At 43.1% G+C, this 14617-nt stretch overlaps 1 protein-coding gene across 1 annotated transcript in view; it reads right to left on the bottom strand.

Moving 5' to 3' along the window:
- Window positions 1-14617, bottom strand: part of ADGRD2 (adhesion G protein-coupled receptor D2) — a 642994-nt gene that overhangs the window by 433075 nt on the left and 195302 nt on the right. Inside the window, exon 17 of the mRNA XM_073639770.1 lies at window positions 12588-12741. Coding sequence (XP_073495871.1) covers window positions 12588-12741 — 154 coding nt within the window. The remainder of the gene's footprint in view (window positions 1-12587; window positions 12742-14617) is intronic.

Raw genomic sequence — 14617 nt, 5'->3', positions numbered from 1 at the left:
CTAATTTAGTGATCCGTCAATCGGACAAAGCAGGATGCGTGGTGGTTTTGGATGCTGCATTATATGCCAAACATTGATTAAAATAATCAATTCAATTTGGATTTTACAGCCAACTCAACATCTATTCATATCTCCTTTTTGGATATTTTCCTTATAGGTGACAACACTAAGGGACGAGTTCACACATCCCTATATAGGAAAGGTATATCTGGCACTACCATCCCACAGTCCACATGCTGCCATCTGAGGCATACCATAAAAGCCATTCCGAACAGCGAGTTTTTTCGAGCAAGACGCATTTGCTCAGAAGATAGCAGTTTTCCGGACGTAAGTGCTATTGTACATGACAGATTACGTGAGAGGACTTATAGAGATCAAGTAGTTCATATTGAATTTGAAAAGGTCAAAATGAAATCCACAAATCAGTTATTAAAAAACAATGACAATATTCCACAAAAAATAGAAAAAGGGATCAACACTTATTACCTTTTCTACATATTTCAGTCTCCAGTATAATCAAATAAAAAGTATTATCCAAAAAAATATTTTTTTATTGTCACCCAGAAAAATTATATCAGGAGGGTGTAGATATGTAGCAAGAAGTGGACCTTCATTAGGCAATATGTTTTCACCTAGTCTATTCCAAAGCCCTATTGAAAGGACAACAAGGTTAAAAATAAAAGGCCATTTTAAATGTGTGGGAAGCCGCTGCAATATGTGCGTTTTTTCTGCTGATAAAACAAAATGTTTTTCTTCACCCCAGGGCCATAATTACTATATTGATGGGTTCATCAATTGTGATACCTACCATGTGGTGTATTGCATTGAATGTTATCTTTGTAATGTACGTTATATAGGTTGTAGTATGTAAGGCGACTGTTAAGACACCTAGTGGTTGGGAGATAAACATGGAGTAATGCTTTAGTACATATAGGACTAGAAGGGGTTAATCGGTGATGACAGGCTGATTGTGAGCTGCTGATGAGTTGAGAGAAATGGCTGCTCACCATATCTCCACTCCTGGGTGTGGTTCACTTTGTAAATTGAAAGCTGTTTGTCTCACACATGTCTGTGTGTATGGAGGTGTGCTGATCTCCAGGATTGAGTGCCTTTGCTAAAGAACAAAGAAGCTGGACTCTAAGCCACGTGGGCTAACTAGCACTATTGTATGGACTTGTTGCTTTATGTTTTACTCTCTGCCAGACAAAGGCTGTATTTGAGATTCCTGTGATGGTATTTATGTTCCTGTTATACCTCGGATTGCTCCCAAGTGAGTAGCATAGCTGCAACTATTAGAAAATTAAAACGATGCATTTCTGAACATCTAGCAAATATTCTAAAAAAGAATGTTTCGTATTCTGGTGCGATTTAAGTATTTTATTCTTGCACACAATGGGGATATAACGAACTTAAAATTCTTTAGGATAGAAAAAGTTCCTCACCCACCCAGAGGAGGTAGCTGACAGAAATGTCTCATGCTGCGGAAAGCTTTTTGGATACCAAAATTAGATACTAAGTATGAGCGATCTTTTTTATATATTTTGAATTGTTACATTTCATACTTTGTATATGTATATTTAATGCACATGTTTCCTTTGTGGTAGCATATAAGTCATTCATGGGTTCACTGTGATTGGTTCCGTTTAGCTTAAAACGAGACTACCGTAATTAAACTAACATACTATGATTAAGGGTGTGCAAGACGCTAGAAATACATCAGTTGTTTTAATCTCCTCGTCTACCGTTTTTATGGATAAAGAATTTTTTTATTTTGATCACCGCTTGGAAGTGCCGCTCTCGCCATAATTTTTCTACTTGCTGCACTTTTCCTTTAAACTAGTTTTGATAAATGTCTCCCATACGGTTCATGTCCAGTATATTTTTAAAGCACCACTCCAGCGGAATTTTTTTAATTTCACCGCTGAAGTGGTGCTTAAAATCCAAATCCCCTGTCCCCGTCAAACTCACCTTCCGGCGTTTTCATCTGTTTTCGCTCTCCGGTCCGTCTCCTGCAGTTTGTGACTTGAAGTCTGCTCTAGTGTTTCATGGAGCTGCGTGGAGGTCACTTTTCCATACAAGTTTATGAGAGCCTCGTTCTGGCTCTCATAGACTTGCATTAAGAGCTTGTGATGGAACCTGAGTTCCGGCCACTCAGACGCTGCGCTCACAAGATAGCGCCACGGGAGCGAAGCGGCACCGAAAAAAGATGAAGACGCCGGAGGGCGAGTATATGACATGGAGCAGGGGGCTTGCAATTACAGCACTACTCCAACGGTGAAAAAAAAAACTGCTGGAGTGGTGCTTTGAGAGGAGCAAATGAAAGGCACATGGAGAAAGAATGTGCCGAGTTACAGAATTTGCACTAGGGCTATGAAGTTTCAGTTTTCCACTTTCTACATTTTCCATCAACTGTAAAATTGAAAAATTTGTATTTATTTAATTATTTGTTTGCACTACTTTCAATAAAACATAAAAGATGAAAAAATAAACAATTACTGTGTTATATGTGTCAATAAAAAAATAACACCAAAAGAACAAAAGTGTCTCAATTGCAAAAAAAAAAAAAAACATTTCTGTCTTCTAAGAGTTTTTTGTTTTTTTTACATTTTTTTGTATGTGGGTTTTTTATGTATGAGGAGTTGTAGTAGCCAGGGGCACCATGTTGGGGTATATACAACTTAAAGAGTAAATAAAAGTTAGGTCTTATGGGAAGAAATTAAAAAAAAAAAATATTCTGCAGCTATTTCACATTTTAAATTTTATTTACGGTACTTTTTATTCATTATTTGTTGTAGATTTTATTTAGGATATATGAGACTCTTGATATACACTGCTCAAAAAATAAAGGGGACACTCAAATAACACATCCTAGATCTGAATGAATGAAATATTCTCATTGAATACTTTGTTCTGTACAAAGTTGAATGTGCTGACAACAAAATCACACAAAAATCATCAATGGAGGCCTGGATTTAGAGTCACCCCCAAAAAGTGGAAAAACACACTACAGGCTGATCCAACTTTGATGTAATGTCCTTAAAACAAGTCAAAATGAGGCTCAGTATTGTGTGTGGCCTCCACGTGCCTGTATGACCTCCCTACAATGCCTGGGCATGCTCCTGATGAGGCTCAGTATTGTGTGTGGCCTCCATGTGCCTGTATGACCTCCCTACAACGCCTGGGCATGCTCCTGATGAGGTTGTGGATGGTTTCCTGTGGAATTTCCTCCCAAACCTGGACTAAAGCATCCGCCAACTCCTGGACAGTCTGTGGTGCAACGTGACGTTGGTGGATAGAGCGAGACATGATGTCCCAGATGTGCTCAATCGGATTCAGGTCTGGGGAACGGGCGGCCAGTCCATAGCTTCAATGCCTTCATCTTGCAGGAACTGCTGACACACTCCAGCCACATGAGGTCTGGCACTGTCCTGCATTAGGAGGAACCCAGGGCCAACCGCACCAGCATATGGTCTCACAAGGGGTCTGAGGATCTCATCTGAGTAACTAATGGCAGTCAGGCTACATCTGGCGAGCACATGGAGGGCTGTGAAGCCCTCCAAAGAAATGCCATCCCACACCATTACTGACCCACAGCCAAACCGGTCATGCTGAAGGATGTTGCAGGCAGCAGATCGCTCTCCACGGCGTCTCCAGACTCTGTCACGTCTGTCACGTGCTCAGTGTGAACCTGCTTTCATCTGTGAAGAGCACAGGGCACCTGTGGCGACTTTGCCAATTCTGGTGTTCTGTGGCAAATGCCAAGCGTCCTGCACGGTGTTGGGCTGTGAGCACAACTCCCATCTGTGCATGTCGGGCCCACATACCACCCTCATGGAGTTGGTTTCTAACCGTTTGTGCAAACACATGCACATTTGTGGCCTGCTGGAGGTCATTTTGCAGGGCTCTGGCAGTGCTCCTCCTGTTCCTTCTTGCACAAAGGCGGAGGTAGCGGTCCTGCTGCTGGGTTGTTGCCCTCCTACTGCCCCCTCCACGTCTCCTGGTGTACTGGCCTGTCTCCTGCTAGCGCCTCCAGCCTCTGGACACTACGCTGACTGACACAGCAAACCATCTTGCCACAGCTCGCATTGATGTGCCATCCTGAATGCACTACCTGAGCAACTTCTGTGGGTTGTAGAGTCCATATCATGCTACCACGAGTGTGAAAGCACAACCAACATTCAAAAGTGACCAAAACATCAGGCAGAAAGCATTGGTACTGAGATGTGGTCTGTGGTCTCCACCTGCAGAACCACTCCTTTATTGAGTGTGTCTTGATAATTGCCAATAATTTCCATCTATTGTCTATTCCATTTGCACAACAGCATGTGAAATTGATTGTCAATCAGTGTTGCTTCCTAAGTGGACAGTTTGATTTCACAGAAGTTTGATTCACTTGGAGTTATATTCTGTTATTTAAGTGTTCCCTTTATTTTTTGAGCAGTGTATGTATTTATTTCATTTTACATGAGTTTGGGTTAAACAAAAATGGCAATACTGTTGTTGTTTTTTAGATTTTTTTTCTTTGCTGTGTTAACAGGTGGGATAAATGATTTTTTTTACACTGTTTGTCACAGATGCGGTAATACCTGATGTGTATCTTTTTAGTTGATACGCACACGCCTGGACTGACTGGCATGAGCATGATTAGTGATCCCACTGGAACATGAACCGAGGAGTGCCTGGAGGGGCGTAACTAAGTATCAACCCGGTCCGACCAAGGTCGCACGGTGGCTCAGTCGACTCCGTGAACCAGGGAGGAACCGAGCAGAGGGACCAGGTGCTACTCCAGGTCAGACCCTGGTCACAGCTGTTGACCCACACCGGGGAATGCAGAAACAGGCAGGTTAGACTGGCATATAGACAGGTGGGTACTGGCAGGCACGGCTGGTATGCAAACAGGTGGGTATTGGCAGGCACGGCTGGTATGCAAACAGGTGGTCACTGGCAGGCACGGCTGGCATGCAGACAGGTGGGCACTAGCAGGTAGGAACGCAGGCAGGATAGGGACCAGTACCGACTCGGATACAGAAACGGAGCCACAGGTGCGGTAGACAAGCAGAGCAGAGCAAAACCCGCAGATGCGGTAGACAAGCAGAGCGGAGCAAAACCCGCAGGTGCGGTAGACGAGCAGAGTAAAACCCGCAGGTGTGGTAGACATGCAGAGCAGAGCAAAACCCACAGGTGCGGTAGACAAGCAGAGCAGAGCAAAACCCGCAGGTGCGGTAGACATGCAGAGCAGAGCAAAACCCGCAGGTGTGGTAGACGAGCAGAGCAAAACCCGCAGGCGCGGTAGACAAGCAGAGCAAAACCCGCAGGTGCGGTAGACAAGCAGAGCAGAGGAAAACCCGCAGGTGCGGTTGACAAGCAGAGCAAAACCAGCAGATATGGTAGACAAGCAGAGCAGAGCAAAACCAGCAGGTGCGATAGACAAGCAGAGCAGAGCAAAACCACAAGTGCAGTGAACAAACAGAGCAGAGCGAAGCCGCCGGTGCGGTGGACAAGCAGAGCAGAGTGAAACCGCCCGTGCAGTGGACAAGCAGAGCAGAGCGTAACCGCAGGTGCGGTGGACAAGCAGAGCAGAGCGAAACCGCAGGTGCGGTGGACAAGCAGGGCAGAGCAAAACCGCAGGTGCGGTGGACAAGCAGAGCAAAACCGCAGGTGCGGTGGACAAGCAAAGCAGAGCAAAACCGCAGGTGCGGTGGACAAGCAGAGCAAAACCGCAGGTGCGGTGGACAAGCAGAGCAGAGCAAAACCGCAGGTGCGGTGAACAAGCAGAGCGAAACCGCCGGTGCGGTGAACAAGCGGAGCAGAGCGAAACCGCAGGTGCGGTAAACAAGTACAGCAGAGCGAAACCGCTGGTGCGGTGAACAAGCAGAGCAGAGCGAAATGGCAGATGCAGTGGGCAAGCAGAGCAGAACAGAGCAGAAGGTGCAGGCAGACAGGACAGGGCTCTGTTCACATGGAACAGACTGGAAAATACAGGAAGATAGTTAGAACACGGAAGGGAGATACGGAGGCAGGGAAACAGTACAAGCAGAACCAGATACACACAAGGTACTTACAATGAAGTAGTGAGTGGACACAAAACTCACAAACAGAAGTACAGAGACAAAGAGTTGGAGTTAGGTGCAGGTTCAGACACTGCAGGAAAAGGGAAGATACGGACATAGAGACAAACAAGTAACGGGCTAGGACACTGTTCAGACAGAAACTGAACCAGGAACAAGGTACAGGAGCGAGCCTGGAAACTCAGCCCCCAGGGTGGCGGAACAGACTAGAAGTCACAGATACAGGTAACAGGCCTGGGTATACAGCCCCCAGGGTGGCGGAAACAGACAAGATACAGGACAAGACCTGGCAACTCTGTTGCACAGAACACACTGAATGAAAGTGTTGCTCAGGCACTCTCCTACTGGGTGGAGGGGGTTTAAGTATCCAGTGACTCACAGCAATAGGCTGGGGACGCATTAGGAGTGCGCACACAGTAACTATAAGAAACAGGCAGTAACCGCGCCGCCGCCCTAAGCAATCAGACAAGAGACATGCACACAGCAAGTACTGGAGCAAAGTGTGCAGCCTGGACTGATAGGTAAGATAGCGGTCTTGCATGGTGGGAGGTGGTAAGCCATGCAAGCATGCCGCCAGGGATGTTACATTAGTTAGTTTTTTTTACTGGCTTGATCAACTTAGTATGTGAAAAAACAGGATTTTGACTTTTGAAATGACTATAAGGGGCTTGTGTTTCAGAAAACCCCCAAGTAACACCCCATTTTCAAAACCGTAGTTGTCAAAGTATTCAAAACCACATTCAGATAGCTTGGTAACACTTCAGATGTGTCACAAGAAATATCGCAAAGTGGAATTTTTTTTTTACTAAAATATTGTTTCCATTTTACATTTTTTTGGTTTCACAAGGGTAACAGGAGAAAATGGACACCAAAATGTGTCTTGTCATTTCTTCTGAGCATGCAGATATCAGACATGTGGTTAGAAACTACTTTTTGGAAAACACAACAGGGCTCGGAAGAGAAGGATCTCTATTTGACTTTTGGAGCATACATTTGACTGAAATAGATTGCAGTCACCATAATGCATTTGCAGATTCCCAAAGATTCATAAATAATAGAAATACCCCATAAGTGACTCCATTTTGGAAAGTACATGCATCAAGTCATTTATCTAGGGGTGCAGTGAGAATCCTGATCCCACAAGTGCTTCACAGAATTTTATGATAATGGGCCATAAAAATGTAAGATGATAATTACACTTACTGGTAAGTGGATTTTCCAAAACTCATGACAGCACCAGAGAGGGGACCTGCCTTCAAGGATAGTAAACCTACCAATAAAAGGTACAGCTGCTGCCTACAATGCATCAGCGGATTTCAAAGTATGAGAATGTAATATGGCGCAGGGCGGTAGCCTTTGGCAAGGTACTTGTATTTCATGCCCCGGCAAGCTACATGAAGATGGGGATCCTGGCTGGGTGTGTGGACTTTGGACATGGGGGTGCTACACCCTTGTAGACCACATGATGGCGGTGATTTCGACTGGCCAGGACCAGATGTTGTAGAGTTTAATGAGGGAGACTACCACTCAAAATGAAACTGTCTTTTACTGAATAACGTAGGGAGAAGTATGTACAGGGGATAGCAGGTGCAAAACTTCATGGATGTTTCTGTTAAGACATATGACATTTTCATACACTTTCCGTTCCTTCCTGAGCTCGCTCCTCTCTCTATATCCTACATACACATGGTACGCGACCCAACTTTCCCATGCTGATTTCTCCCTTCCTCTGCTCCTGCATACACATGGTACATTTTCAACTAACTACTACTACCTATTAATGACCTTGTTTACTTGGCCCTTGAATATCGTGCATCTGGCTCAGCCTTAGTCAGCAGATCAAGATGAGCACAGACCACTCACCTCTGGTTCACACCTGAACGCATTCTGTAGCAAATATGTTGTGACCAAGGAGTCTGCTATAGACGTGTCTGCAGTGCATTGCCTTAAGTGTCCATGCTTAAGTGTGAGAAATATGAATTATACCTGAATTGAACCTGAAGGGAACTGAAGGTAAACTGGATACCTGGACACTGTAAACAATGTTTGTCTTTGTTTTCACTCTCGCCCCCATAGTCCTCCACTTTCTACTAGCCCCCCTAATCTCTACACCTAGTAAGGAACTGGTCATCTCTCCCTCCATCCGTCCCCATTCATCTCACCTCCTCCTCAAAACTATTCCTCAACATTCAATCCTGTGTCTCCAAACACAGACAACAACCCTATGCCCTCTCCTTCTCCCACCTGCTAACACTTTCTCTGTTCCTCCTCAGAGCTGGCGATATCTCTAAATCCTGATTCTCCTCACCATATCTCTATAGTCACTTCCACCTCCTATCCACGATCTATCACAAACTCTCAGAACTGTTCTAACCTCATACACATCCGATCAGCCCCCGCTTCCCCAGTCCCACTAACAGGAGCTCTATGGAACGCGCGCTCAATCTGAAACAAACTTTCCTACATACACAATCTTTTCATCACTAACAGTTCTGAAAGAATCCAAGGAATAGACATTCTTCTCCAGGCAATGCACTTGGAAAAGTTTTTTTCTACTAGTCAGAAATGAAGAATCTGAAGAGTCTTGAAATATTTTTTTAGATTCTTCTCCAATTGGCCCTGAAGTTCCTGCCGAGCTGCCAGAATTTCTCCCTGAAGAGAAAGACAATAACTTTGGACACATTGGTACAGCTGGTATGCAAGATGTCAGAGTACTCAAAATAGAAATCACTTTCCTTAAGGACACCTGGAGATTTGAAAACAGACTATTTTCCCTCTTGGCTAATCTTCGAAAATGTCCAAACTTTTTTGGGAATAACCTTAATTTTTGAAAATTTAACAAACTACCCCAACAGGGTTTGGATCTTCCGAATGATCCTTTCTAGAGGCAGCTGCATCATCCATGGGTGGATAATTAGGGGAAACACAAAAGTGACCATAAAAAAGACCACTTAACGCATTCTGGTGCAAGCAGCCAAATAATGTCTGATACGGCATACTTTTATGACATTACAGACCTCTACCCATCTCCAGATATTATAGGGTCCAGAACAACATCAACTTCTTGATAAGCAAGACTAATCCAAAGGCACCATGAACAAACTTTTTTGGTCACTTGCCTATTTCCTCTGCCATCATCAGAATGAGCGCATGAGCTAGTATGTTGACTCTCCTCATGCCAATGTTCCATAGCAGTTCCTTCCACATACTAGCGACACATGAACCAAGCTGAAAGCACCACATTGAAGGCGTCACAAGCACTCCTGTGCTCAGGTCCCAGTCATAGTGGGGACTTCGGAACTTGGGAATGCTGTGGATACCTGTACCTCCACCCACAAGAAATAAACAGCAGAGCACTATCTGCCTTCAGACGTCATTCCAGACCACAACAGAGCACATGTCAGAGAATAGATGGGACCTTCTGCTCCTAGAATACAATAAAAAGCTAATGGAACAAGATTCCTCTGGCAGCACCAGGGTGTAGGCTCCCTCTCCAAGGTAGAAGACTACTGACACATCGTAGAGGCTCCATCTTTTTTAATCACGGGTTTCCTGTTCTTAGGGACAGATCTGCTCTCTCTCAGGTGCTCTCATTGGCGAAAGAATAAAAAAACATTTTTGTAAATGTTTCTATAGCCTTACATTTTTCATTTTCACAAGGGTAACAAAAAAATGGACCCCATAATTTGCTGTACAATTTTTCTTGAGTATACAGATACCCCATATGTGGTTAGATACTACAGTTTTGCGCTTTTTAAATTTTGGAGCATATATTTTTGTCAGAAGAGATTGCAAGCGCCATCTCACATTTGCAGAGCCTCTGAGGTGCCAAAATGGCAGAAACCCCCACATGTGACCTAATTTTGGAAATTACACCTCTCAAGAAATTCATCTATGGTTGTGGTGAGCATCTTAAACATAGATACATCACAGAATTTAATTTGGCCTTGGGAATAAAAAATTATGTTTTTACACTATAATGTTGCTTTAGCCCCAAATTTTTCATTTTCATCAGTGTACAACAGGAGAAAAAGAATCCCACAATTAATAACATAACTACTCCTGACTGCAGCAATACATATGTCCGGAAACTACTATTCGAGCAGGCTGCAGATCTCAGAAGGGAAGGAGTGCTATTTTGGAGTGCAGATTTTGCTGAAATGGTTTGCAGTCACCATGTCACATTTGCAGAGTCCCCCAAAAATGAACCTATTTTCCAAATTACATCCCTCACTGAACTCATCTAGGGGTGTGGTGAGCATTTTGACACTACAGACATTTCACAGACTTGTTCACCTAACTGTTACTACATGAGCTCAGCTGTCCGTTAAGTTGAGCCCCTGGATTGATTGTGCTGGGAACACATCTCCTATGCTCGTCTCATCACCATAACATACTGGTTTGTCTAAATGTGGAAAAAACTTCCCAAAACAGACCAGCATGTCCAATGTTGGTAAGGGGTGAAATAATTAAAAATATATTTTACATTTTTTTTTGTTTTTACAATATTTACTAGTTCCGCAAGGGGACAAGGGGACTTAAACATGCGATACTCATGTAGTACAGTGCATTATCTAGCCTGTCAGTGTTATATTGACATATAGTTGAATAAATCATGCCTCTGGCACAATCTATTAGGCTTATATCTATGACAAACCTGGCAACCATCAGCTATAGCATACCATCTGCTCCCTACAATTGCGCTGCAGAGAGCTGATGGAGTGACAGAGGAATTGATATCCCTGTGTCAAACTCCTTGCATGCTATGGTCACTAATGACCATGGAATGCAACGGGTTAACTGAGCAGGTTTACTGTCATGGGGTTACCGTGACAGGTTGGAGCCAGGAGACCTCAGCGTCGGATGGCTCCTGCTCCAACTCCGAGAAGAAGCACTTCTCCGTCATTTTAAATGTATTTATTTCTTCCAGCAGAACAGGGGATAAGCGGCCATGTTGGATTTCCCTGTGCTCACAGCTGAGCTCATTTAGCCACTCCCTTTCCCTTTATAACATGGGGTCCTTGTCAGAGCTAGCATTTGCTGCATGGCTAAGGAGAGTGAGAAGTTCTATGAGAAGGAGTTTGGGAGGAATAACTTGTGACTGTTGCCTGGTTTGTATGCGTGGTTATTCCTTATCCTTCTCCATTTTGGTTTATTCCTGCTACCTACATACCCCGGTGCTTCCCTCTGTTATATGTGAGAGAATATTTTGTGTGCCTGGAGTTTTCTGTTTATCCCTGTCCGTGTTTCCTTGTTTGTTGAGTGGGTGTACTTCGGTGCACAGTAGCGCCCCTCTTCCCCGGGTGATGGAGGAGAACAAGCGGAGGGCAAACTCAGGAGTTAGGGCGAAGACGGAGGCCTCAGCATCGTCACCTTCAGAGGTATCCTGGGGAATAGGGCGAGCTAGGGCACCCCCTAGTGTTAAGGTCAGGGTAGGAGCCCCTGATCCCTGGTCACCAGACAGCTGTGTCGTGACACTTACAATCCAACTGTGAAGATGAACCACCTTTTCCCATCCTTTCGGGAGTCGGTACGTTCTATTAGGTAGAGAAAAGGCAATGCTGTGATGGGAGTTGGTTAAGGTATAACAGAGCCATCTGTATATATTTGAATAATTTTTGTGTGAAAAATAAGTTGTTGGTTTTTGAGGCCCATTTCAAGGGACTATTAGCAAGTATACAATTAATGTAGACCTTACCACAGGCAGGACTGCACTGAAGTATGGATATAGGACAATACACTGCAATGCAGGGGTAGTGCAGTGTAATGCACTAGTGATCTAACAAACGCAGGTTCTAGTCCCTAATGAGACTGAAACATGAAAAAAAAAAAAAATATTTGAAGCAATAAAATATAACCCGCATAATAAAAGTTAATAACATTTTACTACTCCGTGCTTGACTTAGAAAAAAACTCCGAAATACAAAAAGAACAGAATCGCTGTATTTTTTTTCATCAGACCCCATAAAAGATTTTTTTTGCCATTTTCAGTAAAACTAAAACCCATTCTGCAGAAAACAAGAAGCCTTTAATGGTCAATGTAGAAAAAAAACTATTCGTATATACTTGTGGATTTTGGCTAAGCATTAAGAAAAAAAAAAGAAAAAAAATGATCTTCAGGAATTAATACTTAGAATTGGCTAGCTGGTTACTCCCAATGTTTAAACTACCCAGCAACTCACGAAGGGTACGGCTGTAGCTCAGGTATTGTGATTGAAAGCTTTTCTTTATAGGACAGATGTGGTTATGCCGGTTCTTTGTGTTGGAAGGTCACTGAACGAAGCCGCTAACATCATTGTCAAAGACATACATATACTTTGTCAATACGTTTTACAGGAATAATAATTGCAGAGGAACATACATGTATTAATAATGCAATATACAGCCCGCTTGGCCTTGTTGTCTTCACCTGCAGACAATGCCCATAAAAAGGAATTACCAGATCCTGCACAACCTCCTAAAATCTACATGAGCATTAAAATAAAATGGAATTTAAAAAAAAAAAATTAAGAACCTCACCCCATCCAGTGATGTAGTAAAATTTCATTCTTTTGTCCTCGCTCATGTTAACTGCAACGACTTTGCTCCATAAGAGTAAGCCTTCCACTAACATCCATGCAAAGGCCGCCATATAAAAAAGATGGAGACCAGCTGTAACCGTAACACATGCAACCTAATAGAAGGGGCAAAAAACAAAAGAAGAGATTGAGGTTATATTTTGCGTTGTGTTGAGATGTCTAAATGTATGGTTGATTTAAAGCATATACTTCAGAGAGCAGATTACATGGGATAACAAGCTTCAGAACATGAGGTAAAGGAAAAAACGCACAGTCACACAGTACTGCACCAGGAAGTAAGAACAAAACTGAAAAAACAAGAGAGACTTTTTTCTTTTACAATACAGTAAACAAGGAAACTTTACACAACATCGCCATCTACTGTCAAATCAGCATAAAGTCCTCCTTCACACAAACAAAGAAGTCCACAACTGTTGCATATACCAGCAAAGGACAGTCCTGCAGACTCCATCTCCCACAAGGTAAAACTGCTGTTGGTGCATATACCAGTCTCATCAGTGCAGGAATTATCCCTGATTCATAACCTTTGTTCATTTCTATCTACTCATTTTGAGTGGGTGGTTCCTTTTCATTATCCTTCTGCCAGAACTATAGGTGCTGGAACTTCTATTACTTAATTTCCCAGCATGCAATGATTTTGCCATTATCCAATGGCATTTCTGCCCTCAATTAAAAGTCAGTTTCTTCAGTATTACCTTATGCAGTTTGACAGACTGTAGAGCAAAAAAAAAATTGTCTCAGTCTCTGCTGCTAAAGACCAATTACACTGTAACGAAAAGATTTACATAGAAAACCTTTACGGAGCTAAATTGCATAATTCATTAAGAATAAAATTACACATCAACTATCTCTGAATCCTCAAAATTATTAACCAATTGAGGGGTAGATTTCAAATCAGTCCAAAAATCAAAGTAAAAAAATTCAATTACAGGAGGATCTAATTTCCATGAATTTGAAAATAGCAACTCAATGTAGTGTGTATGTCCCCCAAATGCCTGTATGCACTCCCATCAATGTCTATTTGGTATGCTACTGACATGATGGTAGATGTTGTCCTGGGGGATCTCCTCATGGACTTGATTAAGAGAATCTGTGAGTTTCCTGGACAGTCTGTGGCGCATCGATCCATAATGCCCCATACAGTGGTTACGGAAAGTATTCAGACCCCTTTAAATTGCATCATTCCCAAGAAGACTCATGACTGTACTAGGTCAAAAGGGTGCTTCTACTCAATACTGAGCAAAGAGTCTTTATACTTATGACCATGTGATATTTCAGTTTTTCTTTTTTAATAAATTTGCAAAAATTTCTACATTTCCATTTTTTTTCAGTCAAGATGGGGTGCAGAGTGTACTTTAATGAGAAAAAAAAATGAACTTTTTAGAATTTACCAAATGGCTGCAATGAAACAAAGAGTGAAAAATGTAAAGGGGTCTGAATACTTTTCGTACCCACTGTAGGTGCTCAATTAAATGCAGGTTTGGGGAACTTGAGGGCCATTCAATGACATGAAGGATTTTATCATTCAGGAACAGGCAGACTAAGGTCAGGAATTGTCCTGCACCATCCCAGTACCTAACTTCACTCAAGGTACCATTGGCTATCACATGGAGGTTTGTGTGACCTTCTAAGGCTATACCTCCCCAGACCATCGCTGACCCACCACCAAATCACTCATGCCGGAGGATGTTGCAAGCAGCATAACATCCACCATGGCATCTCCAATCTCTTTAATGTCCGTCACATGCGCTCAGAGTGAACCGGCTCTCATCTGGAAATAACACAGGGTGCCAAACGTGGACCTGCCAATTCTGGAGTTCCCAGGTGTTTGCCAATCTGATTGCATGGTGATCGGCTGTGAGCCCAGGTCCCACTACAGGACATTGGGGGCTCACGTCGCCCTTAAAAACTCGGTTTCTGACAATTTGCCAGAAACCAGCGCATAAGTACCATGCTGGAGGTCATTCTATA

Source organism: Phyllobates terribilis, unplaced genomic scaffold (genome assembly GCF_046119375.1).
Source record: "Phyllobates terribilis strain yellow unplaced genomic scaffold, ASM4611937v1 Scaffold_7__3_contigs__length_470593459, whole genome shotgun sequence".
NCBI classification, from domain to species: Eukaryota; Metazoa; Chordata; class Amphibia; order Anura; family Dendrobatidae; genus Phyllobates; species Phyllobates terribilis.
This window is presented reverse-complemented; position numbering and strand designations above follow the sequence as displayed.